The sequence below is a fragment of the Suricata suricatta genome, chromosome 12, assembly GCF_006229205.1.
Source record: "Suricata suricatta isolate VVHF042 chromosome 12, meerkat_22Aug2017_6uvM2_HiC, whole genome shotgun sequence".
In the NCBI taxonomy this organism is placed as follows: Eukaryota; Metazoa; Chordata; class Mammalia; order Carnivora; family Herpestidae; genus Suricata; species Suricata suricatta.
The window spans coordinates 48,679,071-48,697,869 of NC_043711.1; the positions used below are offsets into that span (position 1 = coordinate 48,679,071).

General features: G+C 51.2%; 1 protein-coding gene across 1 annotated transcript; it reads right to left on the bottom strand.

Moving 5' to 3' along the window:
• Positions 1-1,193: 1,193 nt before the first annotated feature.
• OXTR (oxytocin receptor) lies at positions 1,194-18,459 on the bottom strand. Its single transcript, XM_029918672.1, has 2 exons — positions 17,538-18,459; positions 1,194-1,470 (listed from the first exon to the last, which is right to left on the bottom strand). The coding sequence occupies exons 1-2, from the start codon at positions 18,457-18,459 to the stop codon at positions 1,223-1,225; spliced, it is 1,170 nt and encodes a 389-aa protein (XP_029774532.1). The 3' UTR covers positions 1,194-1,222.
• Positions 18,460-18,799: the final 340 nt, after the last annotated feature.

Sequence of the window (18,799 nt, forward strand, 5' to 3'; positions counted from 1 at the left end):
AAGTCTCTGATCCATGATCATGGGATATCTTTCTATGTATTTAAGTCTTCTTCAATTTCTTTCAATGATATTTTGTAGTTGTCAGGGTATCAGTCTTGTACTTCTTTTGTTAAATTTATTCCTACTTTATTCTTTAAGTTATTATACATGGAATTATTTCTTAATTTCATTTTCATATGGTTAGTTAATAGTGTCAAGAAATACCACTGGTGGGGAGCCAGGGTGGCTCAGTCAGTTGAGCGTTTGACTTTGCCTCAGGTCATGATCTCACGGTTTGTGAGTTCAAGCCCCACATCGGGCTCACTGCTATCAGCGTGCAGAGCCTGCTTCAGATCCTCTGTCCCTGTCTCCCTTTGCCCCTCCCCCCCTCACACTCTCTCTCTCAAAAATAAATATTAAAAAAAAGAAATACCACTGGTTTGTGTATATTGATCTTATACCCTACAACCCTGATGAACTCATGTATTCATTCTAATCAGTTTGTACAGGTGCACGAATTCCTTAGAATTGCCTACATACAAAATCATGTCATTTTCCAAAGAGTTTTACTTTTTCTTTTCTAATTTGGATGCCTTTTATTTCTTTTTCTTTCTTAATTGCTTCATATAAATATTAGTTTCTTAAACATTTGTAAAGCAGATTTTAATCAGCTGCCTTTTCCAAATGGTTTCATAAGGGCCTGTTCCGAGGGCTACCTTCTGACATGCTCGTGCCCCAGGATGCTGGGGTGGGTCCATGCAAAGGCAGAAACACTCTCTGAAGTCAGGAGGATATTAGCACCACCCTCCACAGCTGAGCTCACTCCTTATTCTGAACTCAGAACACTAGGCTTCCACACCCAGGGAGTTGCCAATCCTATACTTACTGTCTCAAGATCCCAGCATAAAGGAGTTAAAAGATACTGGAGTGAAATGACAGGTCCAGGATGAGAAAACCAACCCATCCACCAGCCAGCAGCAGCAGTGGGGTCAGGGCACATAAACACCTGTGGGAACCCAGGGGCGATCCAGGGATTGTCTGAAGGCTGAGTCACCCCGTCATCTTCCACCATGAAAACTACTTCCCCAACCTCATGTCAGAATTCCCCACTCAAGCCACCCCAAGGTGTGGAAGGGTGCAAACTGAAAAGTACCTCACATACATGCACACACATGCCACAGAGGGGCGGACTGTCCATGTCGGCACAAGCTGAGCCGCGGGAGGCAGTCCTGGCCCAGGCCGGTCACACCGCGGATGGCTGCGAGGAGCTCCTCTGGCTGGAGCTGTGGCGGCTCAGGACAAAGGTGGATGAGTTGCTCTTTTTGCTGACGCTGGTCTCTCCGGGCCGGCTGCCCTTCAGGTATCTGGAGGAGCAGCAGAGGAAGCGCTGTACAAGTTCGTGGAAGAGGTGGCCGGTGAAGAGCATGTAGATCCAAGGGTTGCAGCAGCTGTTGAGGCTGGCCAGGAGCATGGCTATGATGAAAGCCGAGGCTGATGGAGGGCAGGGGGTGGGGGGAGAGAACAGCCCATCACTACGGGAGGTGTCCCCAGTCCTTTACAGAGAACAGCCTTTCCCAGGTCCCAGGTGCTAGGTCACAAAGTCTGTTTTCCTTCATCCTCCCGGCCCCTAATACCTCCCAGGCTCCACCCAGCCCTAGAACGCTCTCTGTTCTTTCTCTCATCAAAAGCATACCTGCTGCATGCTTCCGTCAGCAGGAGCTGCACTCGTCACGGCCACCTGTTCATTCATAACTCACCCAGCGAGTATCTGGTGCCTTCGACTCGGTGTGCCCGAGAGCACAGGGTCTGGAAGCTGCCAGACCTAGTTTGTGTTCTAACTCCGCCAGCAACACATTACTTTAATTCTGTAAGAGACTGCTGTTTGCTAAGCTTTCAGGGGCGCTCACAAGAGTATCCAAACCTCACGGGAATCCTGCAAGGATTCAAAAACGTCTGGTATACAGCAAGCGCCTAATTCGTGGTGGCTGCTATCATGACCGTGTGCCACACACTAGGCTACACAATGCGGACACAAAAATACCATGAGTAGCACCAAAGGGTGGCACCATGCAGGTCAGGTTGGGCACACCGCGGAGGGTGCAACTCAGCGAATCATGGCCACAGAAACCGGCATTCTAGCTGATATCCAAAGGATGCTTACAAGTCTTCCAGGCAGAGAAGGGAGAAAGGGTGCTCCAGGCAGAAGGAATGGCACAGGCAAAGGCATGATGGCAGGAAAGCGTATGCTATTTTCACAGGTGAGAGCATGGAAGGTTCTGTGAAAATACCCCCAGGAGCACTGCTTCAGCATGGCAAACAGGACTTACACAGAAAAAATGCTACACCGAAATTATTTGAGGCACTGTGCAGAAGTTGTCATGCTGCGGATTTATGGAGTTCCAGCAAAATCAACGAGCAGCTTCAAGACTGCTTGTCATGAATTCAAGCTTGATGGGGAAAGACAAACTCCTAATCCTGGCTGGCTCAGTCAGTAGAGTATGGGGTTCACTGATCTCGGCATCATGAGTTCAAGCCCCACATGTAGAGCTTACTTTACAAAAAAAAAAAAAAAAAAAGAAAGGAAGAAAAAGATGGGGCACTTGGGTGGCTCAGTTGGTTAAGCATCTGACTTCGGCTCAGGCCATGATCTCCCAGTTCATGCGTTTGAGCCCTGTGTTGGGCTCTGTGCTGACAGCTCAGAACCTGGAGCCTGCTTCAAATTCTTTGTCTCCCCCCTCTCTCTACCCCTTCCCTACTTGTATTCAGTCTCTCTCTCTCTCTCTCTCTCTCTTTCTCTCTCTCTCTCAAAAGTAGAAACACATTTTAAAAAATGAAAGAAAAGAAAAAAAAAGAAAAATTCCTAATCCTATATACTTCCAAGCAGAATGGGGTGGGGGGAAATCTAGAGTTTCTTGCACTGGACTTCAATCTGAGAAATTGTAGACCTCTCTCCCAATTGAGCAGAGATCTGCAAGAAAAACAATGTATCTGAGAACGCTGCGTCCAGCCACATATTTATGAATGAAGGCAAGTGCAGGAAGGGGAAATCTGCTGGTCATTGGTCTTTTCTGAAAAAAGTTTTCAAAAAATAACTCCACAATTCAAGAGCTAAATCCAGAAAAAATTTCTCGCAGAAACAGAGGAGCCACAAGGTCTCGATGTCACCACAGATGCAGAGCATGGAGACATTTGTCAGCAAAGTGGCCAAGCACCAAAATGAGAAGGGTGTTTGTCTGCAAAATGAATGCAGTGGTTCTCAAAGTGGGATCTCCGGATCACCTGGGAACTTGTTAGAAATGCAAATTCTCAGACTCCACAGGACATCTACTGGGTTAGACTCCTAGGGGTGAGGTTCACCAGAGTGTTGTAGACAGCCCTCCAGGGGGTTCTCTCTCGTGTCTCTCTCTGTCTCTCTCTGTCTCTCTCTCTCTCTCTCACACACACACACACACACACACATTTGAGAACCGCTGGTTTAATTACTTGATGCACTTGTTGGCACAAAAGCAAACTACAACAGATAAAAGCAAAAAATTTTGCAACAGAGAATGTTTGGAAAACAAAGGAGGAGCAGCTAGCTAACCCTTAAACTAAAATAGGAACAAACAGAAAAGTGGAAAAGTGAAGGGGGGGAAAGAGCCAGGACTACTGAATCCCTCATTTTCTATAAAAGAGAATGAAAAAAAAAAAAAAATATCTGATTTGGATGGCAAAGTAGATCATTTAAGTTTAGAAATTCTGGTGAAAAATCACCAAGACTCAAAATCATAATTAAACATATAAAATAAAGGAGGTAAGATTGACACATAAAAAGTTGAAATAAAAAAAGGGCGCTGAGAAGTAAACTGTCATGCACAGAGGCAAGAAGGTAGGTGTGTAAGGACATAAACAAGGTAGAAGTTTGTAGCAGGAGTAAAGCTCACACTTGGACAGGAAGGCACCACATTTGCCTAACTGTATATAGTTACAATATAAGTGTATCTTTTTTTTCTTAAGTGACTAGCCTGACTCTTTACATTGGAATCATTTAACTTATTTCTCCTATTAAAAAAAGAGCATATAGAAACATCAACAGCAAAAAAGTGAGCCGTTAATGAATTCCCAAGCAACCATAGGAAGACTTTCTACCTCTACTTGGCCAGCCTGGGTGGGAGGAGTTGAGACCAGAGCCAGGACCTGCTGCCCCCACCTGGTGGCCACAGACATAAATGACAGGCCTGGCCCGGCTCCTTGGGGGATGGATGACCCTCTATAAACTGAACCTGCCTTGTGTCGGGTTGCCAAATGCTAAGGGCACATGTGGACTTTTAAAATTTGCCGCTATCCTAACTATCCAGAGACATGAGTCCCCAGTGGTGGAAATGCAAGCCATTAGCAGGGAGGAGAGCTATTTGGGAATAAAAATAGTCTGTGGAAGACATTTCAAAGGAAGGAAGCAATAGGAAAGAAGGCACATAAGCAAGAATGTTCAAGAACATTCAGGGACTGTCAGAGTTGGAGTAGGGGAGTTTCAGAGAAAAAGAAACTGGAAAGAGCAAGGCTGAGGAGGATTTTGAAACCAGGCTGTCTGAGCTTTAATCAATAGACAATGGGGAACCATTGATGATTTCAGAGCAGGTCAGTGACTGACTGATTGCACCTCACCGGCTCTCTGCTCTTATTGTACCTTGTTTGGGCCACACTGCTGCAACCTTCATAGGGTTGCAGAAGAACAGGAACAGAACAAAGCATGAAAAATAGTGTCCTCATAATTCACAATGTTGTTTCCAAGGGAGCACATGGCATTAGCAATGCTGACCACTGGAATCGCGGCTCAAGTTTGCGCAGGACCGTATGGTTTTCAAAGCAGACTCACCCCCATTTTATATGTGAGGAAAGTGAAGCCCAGAGAAAGGACATGACTTCCCCAAGGACACACAACAAGTCGCCCTGTGTTCCAACCTGAAATCAACAACTAGGTCAGCATTCACACATGTCAGGTTGGTACTAGTTGGTGAATCCTCTCAGTCCCTAAGCAAAGACACACGCTGGCCAGGCAATCACCCTCCTGGTATGATCTGAGGGACAGAGAGACAGCAACTACCTTTTTCCCACAGAGATATAATTGCCCCTGGAGGCTAGGTACTGCCTGTTCCCAGTGATAGTCTTTTAATATCTAAGTATAACCGGGACAGGAAACACATCGCCTCCTATCAGATCACCATTGCTCCTGGGAGATATGTCTCTTGGTTGAGACTAGGGACCAGCAAACTATATAGCCTGTGAGCCAAATCCTGCCTGATGCCGATTCTTCTAAATAAAGTTTTATCAGAACAGAGCCACGCCCACTCATTCATTTACCGTCTATGGCAGCTTTTGCATTACCAGGACAAAGTTGAGTACCTGTTACAGAGACCTTACACCCACAAGCCTAAAATAGTTACTACCTGGCCCTTTACAAAAAAGGTTAGCCAATCCTTGATGCCTGCAGGAAGGGCAGATGTTAAAAAGCAGTGGGAAGGGCTCAAAAGGGCAGAGGAAGCCCCACTTGGCAGGCTCAGCGCACCTCTTCCCATACTACCAGGAGAGCCAAGTGATGGCTTTGCTTTCAAGTCACCTAGACATGGCCACGTCCTGGCTCTGCCACTTTGCACCTGTGCGTAACCTCTCTTCACCTCAGTTTCTCCATCTGTGACATGGGAGTAACAAAAAGAACTTCTTTACAGAATCATTGCCAAGGTTTGCTAGACAAGAGATGCCAAGTACCCACCAGGGTTCCTGGCGCTCAATAAGAATAAATAAATAAAAAGTAAAATCTTAGTAAACTTCACTCGTGTCATCATCACTACCACGATGCCCGATAATTGCTACTTTTTGTAACAGTAAGAGTTAACACCAGCATGGGTGAAACAATGGGGAGAGGCCGCTCCCGGGGCTGGGCTCTGTCTGGGAATCTGAGACAGCTCAGGGTGGGGCACAGGACACAGGACGCAGGAGCTTCTGGAAGCTATACTGTCATGTGGCAAAGTATGTTCAGTGTGCCTCTCGGGCCAGACTGCATGGCCAAGAATGTCAGCTTATGCGTAGATTTGTCCCCTGGCCCTAAATGCCTGTGCCACCAGTGGAATCAGGGGACCTTATCTACCCTTCTTAGCTAGCTGGCAATTTCCTGATGGGTTTAAACAGACTGCAACAGTGGGCCACCTTCAGGGAGTGCTTTGGGGGTGCATGGGCTCTACAAAGTCAGAGGTGTGCTGAAACAAAGATCTAGCATTCGAGGAGAATGTTCTCTCCTTATTCCCTATTACTTGGGGTCCTGGGAATGTCTGATCTTGTCCAGCAAATGTCAGGGCGAAGATCTGTTTTAATCCACACACCTGGCACAGCTGGGAGGAGCAGCGGTCTCTCCTTTCTGCTGGGTGCATTGAAGCTCAAGGTTCTAGGACATGCCACCCTCCGGGTATCCTATACTGAAATATTGTTTGATGGTCTTCTTTCAAAATATAGTTATCCTCTGGGTAGCTGCTGCTGCTGGTGGCGCACTGATTGAAAAGGGGACTCAGAGAGAGGCTGCCTCAGGCTGAGCCTAGCAGGTGTGCAGTGGATGCCATGGTGCCCCAGGGCCTGGGTCCGCCCTAGGGGGCTCATTCCACCTCCTCACCCCCCAGGGCCAGGGAGTGGGGCCAGTTGGCTCACAGCTGAGTTCCTTTCGGGGCACTGCCTTTGGCCAGAGTGGAACACCCTGTCCCAGGGGCAGCCCACAAGAAATGACCAGCCTATGCAAATGTTTAAAGGCCCACCCTTTTGCCTTAATTCAGGCTTCTCTGAAGGGCGGTCCCTGCTCCCAAGCTCCAAGCCTAGTCCTCACCACACTTTCCACAAAGCAGAGAAATGACAAGTGAAAGCAGAGAAAAGGAGGAGCTGGAAGTCAGACTTGTTAGAGTGGTCAGTAGCTGGAACCTCCTATGGGGCCAGGAGGGTGGGGGCACAGTCACAGAAGGGCCCAGGGGACCATTGGGCCATAGGCCTGAGGGAGGATCCAGGGACACAGGATTCAGATGCAAACCCCTGGGGTCTGAACTCTCCTCAAGCCTAATCCTTCTCTGAGCCACATCTACTGTATGAGCCTTAACATCCTGATCTGTAAATTGGAGATGACACTCACAAGGACTTTAAGAAAACTGGAGGGGGAGTGTAAAAGGGTTTTTGTGAATGGCAGTGGTAAATTAAGTGATTAGTATTATTATTAACAGATAGGAGATATGACCAACTCAATCATTTTTTAAAGCCCAAAGTTTGGGGGCTCCTGATCCCAGGTCGATTAAAGAAATTGTCCTTTGTCCTTTTTTCCATGACTTCAAAAATTAAAAAAAAAAAAAAAATCAAAACCCAGAGCCCTAGGATTGGATTATCTGACACTAAAGGAACACCAGACAGTTCATCAGGAAAAACCTACTCGGCCAGTGACTTGAGACCCCAAAAGGGAAGGTGGCTTCAAGCCCACGGCCAGATTTCAGAGTCTCTGCTAGAATTCTGTCCCTTCCACATGCCCCCCGTAAAAATAACATCTTTCCGCAGGACGGAGCCCTGAGTGGTGCAAACTGCTCTCTCTGGTCCTTGCCAGAATGGGAGGGCCTGTGGGAGGTACCGGGCCAGCGGCTCTCACACCTGCCTGGCCACGAGCTGAGGGCATTTCCCTGAGGAACACGGTGTTCTTGCATCCTTTCATGCCCTGTGCCCTCTGCTGCAGCACCAGCCCTGGGGACCTGCACAAAAGGGAAAGAAAGACGTATACGACACACGGGCTGTTAAACAAGGAGGTACAGCACTGGGGCGGGTGGGCAGGTGGGTCCAAACCTGGGAACTAAGGATGATCTTCCAGTGGGAGCTCCTATGTGCCAAGCAGGAGAGGTGAGCAGAAATGGCCACCCGCCGAAAGCCAACCTACCCTGCTGGGCCACTGTATTCCCAGGAGGCAGAAACAGCTCTGTATTTCCATTCAGCTCTGTGACTCATGGAGGGGTGGGCGGCAGAGGGCCACTTGAGGACGTGGACGGTATGCCCCGGAGCGTTCCACCCGCCTACCAGCCTGGCTTTACTCAAGCCCCAAGAACTCCCATGTTCGGATTTCCCGGTACCCCCTCCGCCCTGCCACTGAAGGCCCAAATTAGCCCAGAACAGCTGACGGGCAGCTGGCCATGGCCTCTCCGGGCTGTGTGCGCCTGAGGTGACCAATGCATTTCGCGTAGACTTCAAAGACTTATGGCCTATCTAATGTCTCTTATCTGGATCAAATGGAGCTTATCAACTTTGACAAGAGGCCCTCACTCCAGAAACCAATCTCTCAAGGCCTCCTGGCCAGCGGATTGGAAATTTGGGTGTGAGTTCCTTATTCCTAAAGAGGAATTTGAGAGTTGTGGTCCAATGAAGGCTTTTTTCTTTTTTTTAATGCGTTTTGAATGTACACTTACATAAAGACTGAATACTAATATGTATTACAGAGTGCCTTCTTTGAAAAGACCATGATTTTACAACATTGGAATTGCTTTAAAAGTCACCTCCGCGTGATCTCCCCATGTATCATAAAGTCAGGAGTGAGAGCCAAAGTCCTGGGCTACGGAGCTTTAAATGGGCTTCTGTTGTGCCACGGCTCAAATCTGGGAAACAGGTTGAGGTCATGGGCTGAACTCCTAGAAGCACAGGAGCTGGGGCCTTCCTGTAGACGACCAGCCCTTCTCTACCCTGCAGGGAATGACAGGCCCTGCGGCCAGTTTCAGCCCTCTGTGCAAAGGCAAACTGCACATTTTGCTAACAGAGGTAAGATATGAAAGACTTACTGCTCACTACGCAGCCAGTGGGCCAGCTGCATAGGCACTGCGCAGATGTCACCTGGATGTTTGGTTAAAAGGCAGACTCCTGGGCTCCCTCCTGGACCTCCTTCTTTGGGATCTGCATTTTCACAAGATCCCCCACGTGATTTGTGTGCTGGCAGAAGTTTGAGAAGTACCCCTCCAGTAGGGAGACAGATAGTATTAAAGTTAACTGCTCAGTCATCATAATGCATCATGTGCTGCTTTGCATTGCCAGCTCCTACGGGCTCCCACAGGTCCCTTTTCAAATGTTGCTCCCTCTCGGAAGCCCTCCAGGTTTTTTCCTCCAGGAAGTCAGAATCAACTGATGCCTCCTGGGGCACTCACCCGGGGGTGATAAATAAATATTTATCGATGACTAGAGATCTGTCTTACTGCCACATCCCTTCATGTGGTCATTACTTCTGTTTACCGACTGGTGACTGGGGACGGGGTGCCATTTGTGGCTCTGTCCCTGACTGCTAGCAGAGACTGGAAAATAGGAAGCGTTCTGCAAGGGGCGAGAATGAACTGAAGCATGAAATTAGCAGACGGGAAATCCTGATAGATATCCAACGCCACCGCCCCTGGCACACTGGGAAGGAAAAAGGCAATTTCCCTGCTTGACAACACGAGGTGGCTCTAATACGATGAGTGGATTCTAATGCTGTTCCTTCTGGAAAAATTAGGCTCACACTCAGATCCAGCTCGGGTGGAGAGAAAGAAATGGAAGCTAGAAGGGTCACCACGGTGTGAGGTGGGGGGCCATGGAGGGCAGAGGTGACAGGTACTGGAGGACCTGACAAGAGGCAGGAGGTACCAGCTCCCTGCGGAGCATCATGGAGACTCTGACAGAGGCTGCCCCTTGGTGGCCAGGAATCAGGATCACAGGGATGGCGGGGCTGAGACAGGACCGCCTGGCTTCACCCCCTCCCTGGCCACCCTTTATGCAAGTGTCCTCTGGGGCTTCTAAAATCCAGAGCAAGAGCCTCCCCACCTGGCTTCCTGCTGCCTCCTCCAGGTGAGGCTTTGTTTCTCTTCATCTCCTCACCTCCGAGCAGCCATGGGCTTGCCTCCTCACCGGAAACTGCAGCCCCTCTACTAAAATACACCTGAGCTCACAACGATTCCCACCCTCAACTGCGGTGACTCAGCTCTGGACCTGACATGTCTTAGAATTGCTCTCCTTTCTTTGTATAGGAAACTAAGCACTTACTATATGCCAGGCACTGTGCCACCAGCACAGCCCACCGTCCCCACAACCTAAATTCTATTCTTAACTCCACAAAGCCAGGCTCCAGGCAGGTTTAGTTAACAGCCCAGGGTTACTGCTGCCGCCTCATTGTGCTACACCTCAGGACCTAAGAGCCTGACACAAGCCCCGTGGAAAATGGGAGTGTTGCCCCCAGAGTTCTGTATCTCACCTAGGCCTGACTGTCCCATGTTCATGCAATGCCAGCCGTTGGCTATAGGAGGGCCTAGGGACTGGCTCTGCAAACTCTCCTCACCGGAGGACTGAGGTACCAAAGCACAGGTAGGACCCTCCGGAGGCACTAATGATTGCAGAATGAATGCACTGGCCTTCAGACAAGGAAGGAGACCTCTGGCTGGGGGAAGCAGGGAAGGTTTCATGGGAGCACTGGATGAGGCTGGCATGTCCAGCTGTTCCTGTTGTGCCCTGCACAGCTCCTGGGAGCATCATTCTCACAGGCCATGAGGCTAATGGTACCTGCTGGAATTGTGCCACAGAGCAGCCCACACTTGGCCTTTGAAGGATGATGGGTCTCCACAGAAGAGACCTGCGGTGGGCATTCCTGTGGTGGGCACAGAATCAGTGTGGGTGCAAAGCCAAAGGATCTCCTGGGGACTGGTGAGTCATCTGGCCTGGCTGGGGGTACACGGGCAGACTGGCCAGAGCTCGAGGCAGAGGTGATGACGGTGCCCTCATTCATTAGATATTAGTTCAGTCCACCTACCTAGAGGACCTACACCAATGCTTCCCAACCAGGGGTCATTCTGCTCCGTAGGGGACATTCAGCAATGTCTGGAAACACTTTTGGTGGTCACAACCGAGGGAACAGTGCCAGTGACATCTCGTGGGTAGAGGCCGGGGAGGCTGTGAACCACCCACTGTGTCCTGGGATGGCCACCCTCCCAACAGAGATGATCTGGCCCAGAATGCAGTAGTGCCAGAGTCAAGACACTCTGCTCTCAACCAAAAAGCCAGAGATGGAAAGGAAAGAGTCGTGATGAGAGGTGCAGTACGTCTAAGATAGAGGGGTCAGTGGGGAGCAGGGGGAGCTGAGAAGCACAGACTTTGAACCCAGAATACCAAGGGGCTGGTGCTATGCGTGGACGTGCAGCCGGGTGGGTGCCTATAGGAATATTGGGGGCACACACAGGGTGCAGGGCGCTGGGGCAGGGTTGGGAATCAGCTTTGTAATGAGTGCGGTGGACCACCTTGAAAACACTGGCCTGGGGAGGAGGGGCAGTGCAGCCTGGCAGTCTCTGGTGTGAGAGGACTTGAGTTCAAACCCCAGCTCCACCCCTTACTCAACAGCGTCCTCAAGCAGGTCATGCCTCTTTAAGCCTTGGTTTCCCCTGCTGTAAAATGGGGATACAGCCCCCTCACCTTGCCGTGTTTAGGTGAGGATGAGAGGTGGGGCTGGGTATTCACCCAGTGGTGGCTACTGTCACCAACTCCTCATGTCACTGAAACAAATGCCCAGAGAGGGTGTCCTGTTCTATCCCCACTGTTCGGATGGGAGTGACAGAGGCCCAGCGATCACAAAGAGATGTGCCTCCAAATCATAGAGACAACAAGACCAGGTCTCTGAAGGGGGCTCTCACCACTGCTCAGTGCTGTCTCCCAGGACTGATGCAAGGGGGTCAGGCGGAGCACAGGTCAGCTCCACCCAGCCTCTGCCCGTGGCCTGAGCCCTGGGGCACAAAGCGGTAGGGTCATCAGGTGGACCAACCCCTCGGGCAGCTGACCGGCCAGCCCAGCCTTTCCAGAGACGCCCTGCAGCCAGGTACAGGCCTCTCCAGCTGACTTCCTGACCCACAGCCCCCCACAGTCTCCCCAACACCACCCCAAACATCCATCCAATGGGAAAAAGTAGACGGCAAAGCCTCACCCAACAGATCTTTCTTTTTCTTTCTCTCTGTCTTTCTTTCTCTCCTTCCTTCTTTCTTTCTCCCTCTCTTTCTCTTTCTTTTTCCTTTTTTTTTTTTTTTTGCTATTATTAATCAAACCTTTGGGAGGGGAATGGGTGAAGTCACCTGGGGCAGAAACTCAAAAGGAAAGCATTAGCATTAGCCAAGAACATAACTCACAATTGCTTAATGCCAAGAGTGTGATCATTAACTGTCCATCTAATTGCAATTTATACCCAGAAGGGCCAAGCTCTAGAGCTCTTCAGGGCAAAGAATGATCTGTCCTCCCCTCCCTCCCCCACTGCTCTCCATACCAGTGGGTCACCTGAAGGGCAGACCCCCCTCCCCAAGGTGCCTGGTCCCCTCCAAATCTGGGTACAATATCCTCGGACAGCTGAGGTGGGCAGGGCCACACCGGAGGGACCCCAGTTCCATAGAGAAGGGGAGGAGCTGGGCAGCTCATTTTCAGACAGGTCCCTGGGCATTTCCACCTTCCTCCTATGACACCACTCCTGACAGGTGTTTGGTTGCCTCCAAGTGACCACTCACTTCTTCCCCAGGTAGCCAGTTCTATTGCTAGAGAGCTACTTAGAAAACCCTTATTTCTGGGGAGCCTGGGTGACCCAGTCAGTAGAGCGTCTGATTCTTGGTTTCAGCTCAGGTCATGATCTCACCATTTGTGAATTCAATCCCCGAATCGTGCAGGGCCCTGACAGCACAGAATCCCTACTTGGGATTCTCTCTCTCTCTCTCTCTCTCTCTCTCTCTCTCCCCCTCCGCCCCTCCCCTCCCCTGCTCATGCTTGCTCGCCCACGTTCTCCCTCTCTCAAAATAAACAAATAAACTTAAAAAGAATTTAAAAACAAAATCAAATAAGGAAACCGTATGTCTCCCAAGTCCAAGTCCACACCCCATCCCGGCTGGTCTCCAGCACCTTCCTCATCTCATATCCTTCATGTTTGTTCAACAAGGACTGGCTCAACTCTTGATGGACGCCCAGCTCCATGCTCCACGGGGACACACAAGGTGTCCCTGTTGTGACAAGGCTCCTAGTCCAGCCCTAACAAGTTTCCCCTCCACATATCAACCTCCCTATTGCCCAGCAAGCTCAGCTCCACGCCCACCCCCTGCCGCCTGGGCTCTCAAGAGAAAATTACCCATTGCCTCCCTCAGAAATACAGTCTCAAGAATGGAAACAAAACTTTCAGCAAGGAGGATGGGGGTAGAGGAGAAGAGTGACAGTGATCACATGACCTCCAGGTCATGGGTCATATCAGGTCATTCTCCCAGCAACCCCATAAGTAGGCTCTGCTTCCTTGATTATACACAGGACGAAGTTGAGGCTCAGAGAGGGACAACCACTTGCTCAAAGGACACACAGGAGAAAAACAGCAGAACCAACTCTAAGCACAGGCCACTGTGTGGTTCTTTTTCTGTGCGTGCAATGTGGGATTCCACAATGCCTGTCCACTGTCCTGGCTCACCAGATGGATCTCGTGGTCCTTCTGCAATCCCCATGTACTGGAGGTCCCCACCCTGTTCTCCAGCCATTTTCCTGCTCCCACAGAAACCGGCCATTTTGAGAGAAAAGGGGGACTGTTCTGAACGACAACAGTGGCTCATCTATGAACCGCGAGTGAGATTTTTTTTTTTAATTCAAAAGCTTCTCTTCTCGCTTCCAGGCATCTTCTGCTGAACAGATAGGAGCGACTAATAGTGTCTGATATGTACAGAGAGCACAGCTGTTCTCAGAACCACCCCAGGGGCTGAGCCCTTGGGGCCAGCAGCAAAGCAAACCCCACTGAGTTCAGAGGGGAAAGACTGGCCAAATCTCTGACAGTGGGATTTGTGAAGGATGCATCTGGGGCTCATCCAAACCTGCCCTGGGTGTCTGATCTCACTCCTCCCCGCTCTGCGGTCTCACTGGCCTCACCAAATCAGGGCTCCAAGAGCAGGTGGCTGTTTTGTAGGGAGAAGCTCAACCATTACCATGATTCTCCTTTTCCTTTCTTCTTGTCTGCTTCTTCTTCTCAACAATGGAAATTGAGAGTTTCCTTCTTTGCTTTGACTCTTACGAAAAGAAAGCCCTGTGTACGGCTCACCTCCACCCACAGAGCCTTTATTATTATCATTATTATTACTATCATGTTATAATCTTCCTATGCCTTTTCCCCTTTCATCCAAACTTCCTTGTATCCACTTTATCTTGTCGTGGTGCCTGAATCTTTGTGTCCAACCCTGTGGAACAAGAAGAGCCCTAAATACATAAAGGCAGTGCTTGGTGTGAATATGGGGTACGAGGGAAAGAAGCCCCTCAAGGGAGAGCAATGGGTTTGGAGAGAAGGCCAGAGCACACAAACCCTACAGGAGGCAGGGACTCTGAGGCCCCTGAAGAACCGCAAGGCCGGCTGCCAAGCCTAGCATGGTTTGTCCAGCCACCCAGCCCATGATCTGTAGCCAGTGGGTAAGGAGTCTCTCATTCTCTCAGAGGTGCTCATCATGAAGCTATTGGCAGGAACAGACCCCACACTTGCCCCATGCCCTCCACCTCCATCTGTAGCTGTCTGCCTCTGGGCTTCCCTGAAGAAATGTCACGCTGCTCCCCATGGGCTTCCTGAACTTGCAGCCTCTGCTCCCCAGAAGATGAGCAGAGCAAGGGATCCTGATCTAGATATTGTGCATCTCTTGAATTCCCTTCCTCTTGGAAACTGGGGGCTATGCATTCATGCCATGGTGCTGATCAAAATCTCTTGGGTAGCTCAAGTGTATCTTTCTTTGATCCCTTAACACTTGCTGAGAGCCTCTGGACAGAGTCATGACTCCAAAGTGACTGTGAACACCATCCTTTCTGATGGCCCAACCTGCTACTTGCAGGATCTCAATGAATGCCAAGTTGGCACAGAGCTTGTGGTCTAGCTGAGCCCATGTCCACTCAGGCCCCCGCTGCAGTCCTGAGGCCAAGGCACGAGTTGGCTAGGCTGGTGACCAGAGCCCAAGTCCGCGGTGCTTGATGGGCCTGGCACGTGGGGACTAGGTGCTGGCTCCCAGCAGCGGCGGCATCAGAAATCCCCTGTTGTCTGTATTTGTTCTCTTCTGAGAGTACCCACGACAGAGTGCCGAGGAAGACCAGGGGGACCTGGGCTCTCTGTGCAACACTCACCCTTTCCTCTGAACTGGGAAAGAAGCACAGGAACGAAGGGAAGGTGGGAGGTTCCTAGAGTATGTTTCTTCCTTGCTCCTGGAGCCTGGGGACAGGGGTCTGGCTCTACGGAAGGTCTTGCCCGGGGAATTGTCAGAAAGCCACATGTACCCAAAAGGCCTCTGGCCCCCACTTTAGCTGAGGGTTCCCTCTCACTCTCTCTGTGTTTTAAGACAGAGAAATGGACTGTCTGATGTACTTTTAAAGTGTAGAATTAGAGCACTTGGGTGGTTCAGTGGGTTAAGGATCTGACTTCGGTTCAGGTCATGATTTCACAGTTTGTGAGTTCGAGCACCCCATCGGGCTCTGTGCTGACAGCTGAAAGCCCAGAGCCTGCTTCAGATTCTGTGACTCCCTCCCTGTCTGCTTTTCCCCACCTCATGCTCTCTCTCTCTCTCAAAAATAAATACACACTTAAAATAAAATAAAATAAAATAAAATAAAATAAAGGGGAGAAGGGGACCCTTCACCGGAAACCCCACACTAGTAAGGACTGGAAGGAGGACTCCCCAACATATCTCCCCACGGTGTGCTCAGTATTGGTCTCACTTCCTCAAAGGCTAGTGTCTGAGCCCACAAGACTCAGGTCTGTGTCTTCAGCATCTGCCCAGGAAACAGGTGTACCCTGATGCCCTGATTAGAAACACCCACTGCTGGCTCTTGCCCAGCCTAGCTCCCTAGTCATGTGTCCTTCATAAGAAGCCTGGCACAGGATGAAATAGCTCTACTCTGCCTCTGATTTGCTGTATGACCTGGAGTAAGTACCTTCCCCTCTCTGGACCCCTGAACCCTTTCTTTAAGGCATGACTATGGGCTGCACCTTGGAGCCGGGCTGTCTCTGCTGTCTTCACAGCAATCCTCACCCCACACTGCCCCAGCTTGCCATCCCACAGGTGCTCAGTAAATGTAGGATAATAAGGCAAACACTGGGTTAATGGGGAGGGCTGGATAAAGCCAGGAGTCTGTGGCTTCTGGAAGAGAGCAAAGCAAAGTTATCCAGCTGAATGAGGGGAGACTTCTGCATCCATGAGAAGGTTGTATTTTAGACTGTTGGGAACAGGAGTGATTATATTTAAAAATGGGGCATTTTTGCAGAATGGGTGAAAGCAAACCCCTCCATGTGTCCTTATAAGCATGTGATGCACCTGCATCCCAGTGCAGTGTTAGGTGCTTACCCTCAAACAAAAAGGTGTAAGTCATTTACCACCACGGATCATCCCTCCTGCTAGAAATGGGTGCCTGGAGCCTACAGTAGCCCAGCGCTGGCCACAAGCCTCAGGGCCCAAGGCGCTCTCTGCTCTCCCAAGCTCCCTCCCCACAGACCACCCCAGTCTATGCTCCCCTCCTGGCCTTCCTAAGGATTTCCAGCTCAGACAATAGCCTCTGGCCAGCCTCAGCCCCTGCTGCCTCAGTCCTCCAATCTGGAGAGGGCATTCCCTCCTACAGAAACCAGCCAGCCCCCCAGGTCAAATCAGAAAGTTTGCATCTGGGCTCCCTTCCTTTTCCCACCCTACCCCGCCCCCTAGCACAAGGACAAACAGTCTCCAGTCCTGGTCATCCCGGAGCCCCAGTGCACCGCCTCCTGTGACACTCACCACTCTACCTTGAGGCTCACAACCTTCACCAGGCCAAGGTGGTATGTGTGTGTGGGCGGGGGGGTGTTCAGGGACTTTATTTCACATCCCCACAACGCCACCCCAATACATATTGTGTGTTTAGGCTGACTTGAATTTAAAGTCAAGTTCAACGTCAATTTAAAGCGGTGGGAGCTTTGGACCTGAGTTCTTTTCTTTTTCTTTTCTTTTATAAAGTGTTTATTTTTTAGAGAGAGTGCGTGACGGGCAAGGGGCAGAAAAAGAATGAGAAGATCTGAAGCAGGCTCTGGGCTGACAGGAGCAAGCCGGATTCGGGGCTCACAAACTCACAAACTGAGATCATAATCAAAGCCAAGTCTGGTGCTCAACCGGCTGAGCCATCCAGCAGCTCCAGACCTGAGTTTTTAAGTTAATGCTGCCATTTGCTAACCATGTGGGAAAGTCACCTGAACCTCAGTTTGCTCATCCATAATAATGAACTATATGCCCCATATGTATTTCAAGGACTGTGCTAAGGACTTGGCGTGCATTTTCTCATTTCATTTCCTTACTGCCTGATGAGAGCCTGCAGTTTCATCATGGCCATTTTACAGAAGAGTAAATCAAGGCTTAGGGAAGTTCAGCCCCAAATCCCTTGATAATGAAACCCGGACCCAGCTCTGTAGGATTCCAAAGCCCACTTCTCCCGCCTGAGACCCCTAGAACCCTGGGAGTGCAGAGGCAGCAAGGCAAGGAAGCCACCCTGCTGCGCTCCCTCCTTCAATTGCCCACCAACGCTACCTTCCTTGGGCGCATCGGCGTCCCAGACGCTCCACATCTGCACAAAGAAGAATGGTGTCCAGCACACGATGAAGGCCAGCACGATAATGAAGGTCATTTTGACGGTGCGGATCTTGGCCTTGGAAATGAGCTTGACGCTGCTGACACGTGCCAGAGCCGCGCGCCCAGCGCCACCCGGGGCCACCGCACCCTCCTGCCCCTCCGCAGCCGCCGCCGCCGTCTTGAGCCGCAAGTTCTGCCAGATCTTGAAGCTGATGAGGCCATAGCAGACAGCGAGCACGATGACCGGCACGATATAGACCGCGAGCGTGATCCACGTGATGTAGGCCTTGGGCCCCCAGGGCTGGATGAAGACAGCCCAGCAGTCGAAGACGCCGTCGGCCACCTCGCGCAGCGAGAAGATGTGCACTTGCGGCGCGCTGGCCACCAGGCACCCTAGCCACGTGGCGAGCACCGCCAGGCGGTCCGCACGGCGACGCAGCGCCCTCAGAGGCTGGCAGATGGCCAGGCAGCGGTCGAGAGACATGAGCAGCAGCAAGTAGGTGGAGGCGAACATGCCCACCACCTGCAGGTACTTGACCAGGCGGCACAGCAGGTCGGGCCCGTAGAAGCGGAAGGTGATGTCCCACAGCAGTTGCGGCAGCACCTGGAACACCGCCACCACCAGGTCGGCTATACTCAGGTGCTTCATGAAAAAGAAAAGGCGCGAGTGCTTGTGGCGCGTGGTGCGCAGCGCCAGTAGCACGCACGCGTTGCCGCTCAGCGCTAGGAAGAGGATGAGGCACAGCACCGCCACCTCCACGCGCGCCAGGGCCTCGTTGCGCTGCGGGGGCCCGGCGGTGCGGTTGCCCTCGGCCCCTGGCTGCGCCTGGCTGCCGTTGACCGCCTCCGCGCTCCAGTTGGCCACAAGCGCGCCCTCCATGCCCGTGGCTGCCGGGCGCCCCTGGCCTTAGAGCCCTTTGAGGAGTGGCGCGGCGGGGTGGGGCCCGACACGCAGTCCGGCGTGCCTGGGGGCGCTCCTCGGGTTCCACTGAGACCCCTCGGACCGATCTGCTGGGTCGGAGCCTGAAACAAACCCAGAGGGCGGTGAGAAGACCGCGCACTCCTCTCCCGACGCACGTGCGGTTCACTTGTCCCCTTCCCGGGAAACCCAAAAATACTTGGGACTAGGAGCACGACCGCCGGCCCGGGGGTTGTTCAGCCGCCACCCCAGAAATCCCCTCTTGAGGTACCTCCTCTGAGCCACTGGAAATGAGCGGGAA

Bases quoted from the DNA above. Each gene is read 5' to 3' on its own strand.
- OXTR (XM_029918672.1), bottom strand. From the start codon at position 18,459: ATGGAGGGCGCGCTTGTGGCCAACTGGAGCGCGGAGGCGGTCAACGGC. The intron at 1,471-17,537 runs GTAGCGTTGGTG...GCCCTCCATCAG, and splicing joins CGCCGATGCGCCCAAGGAAG to CCTCGGCTTTCATCATAGCC.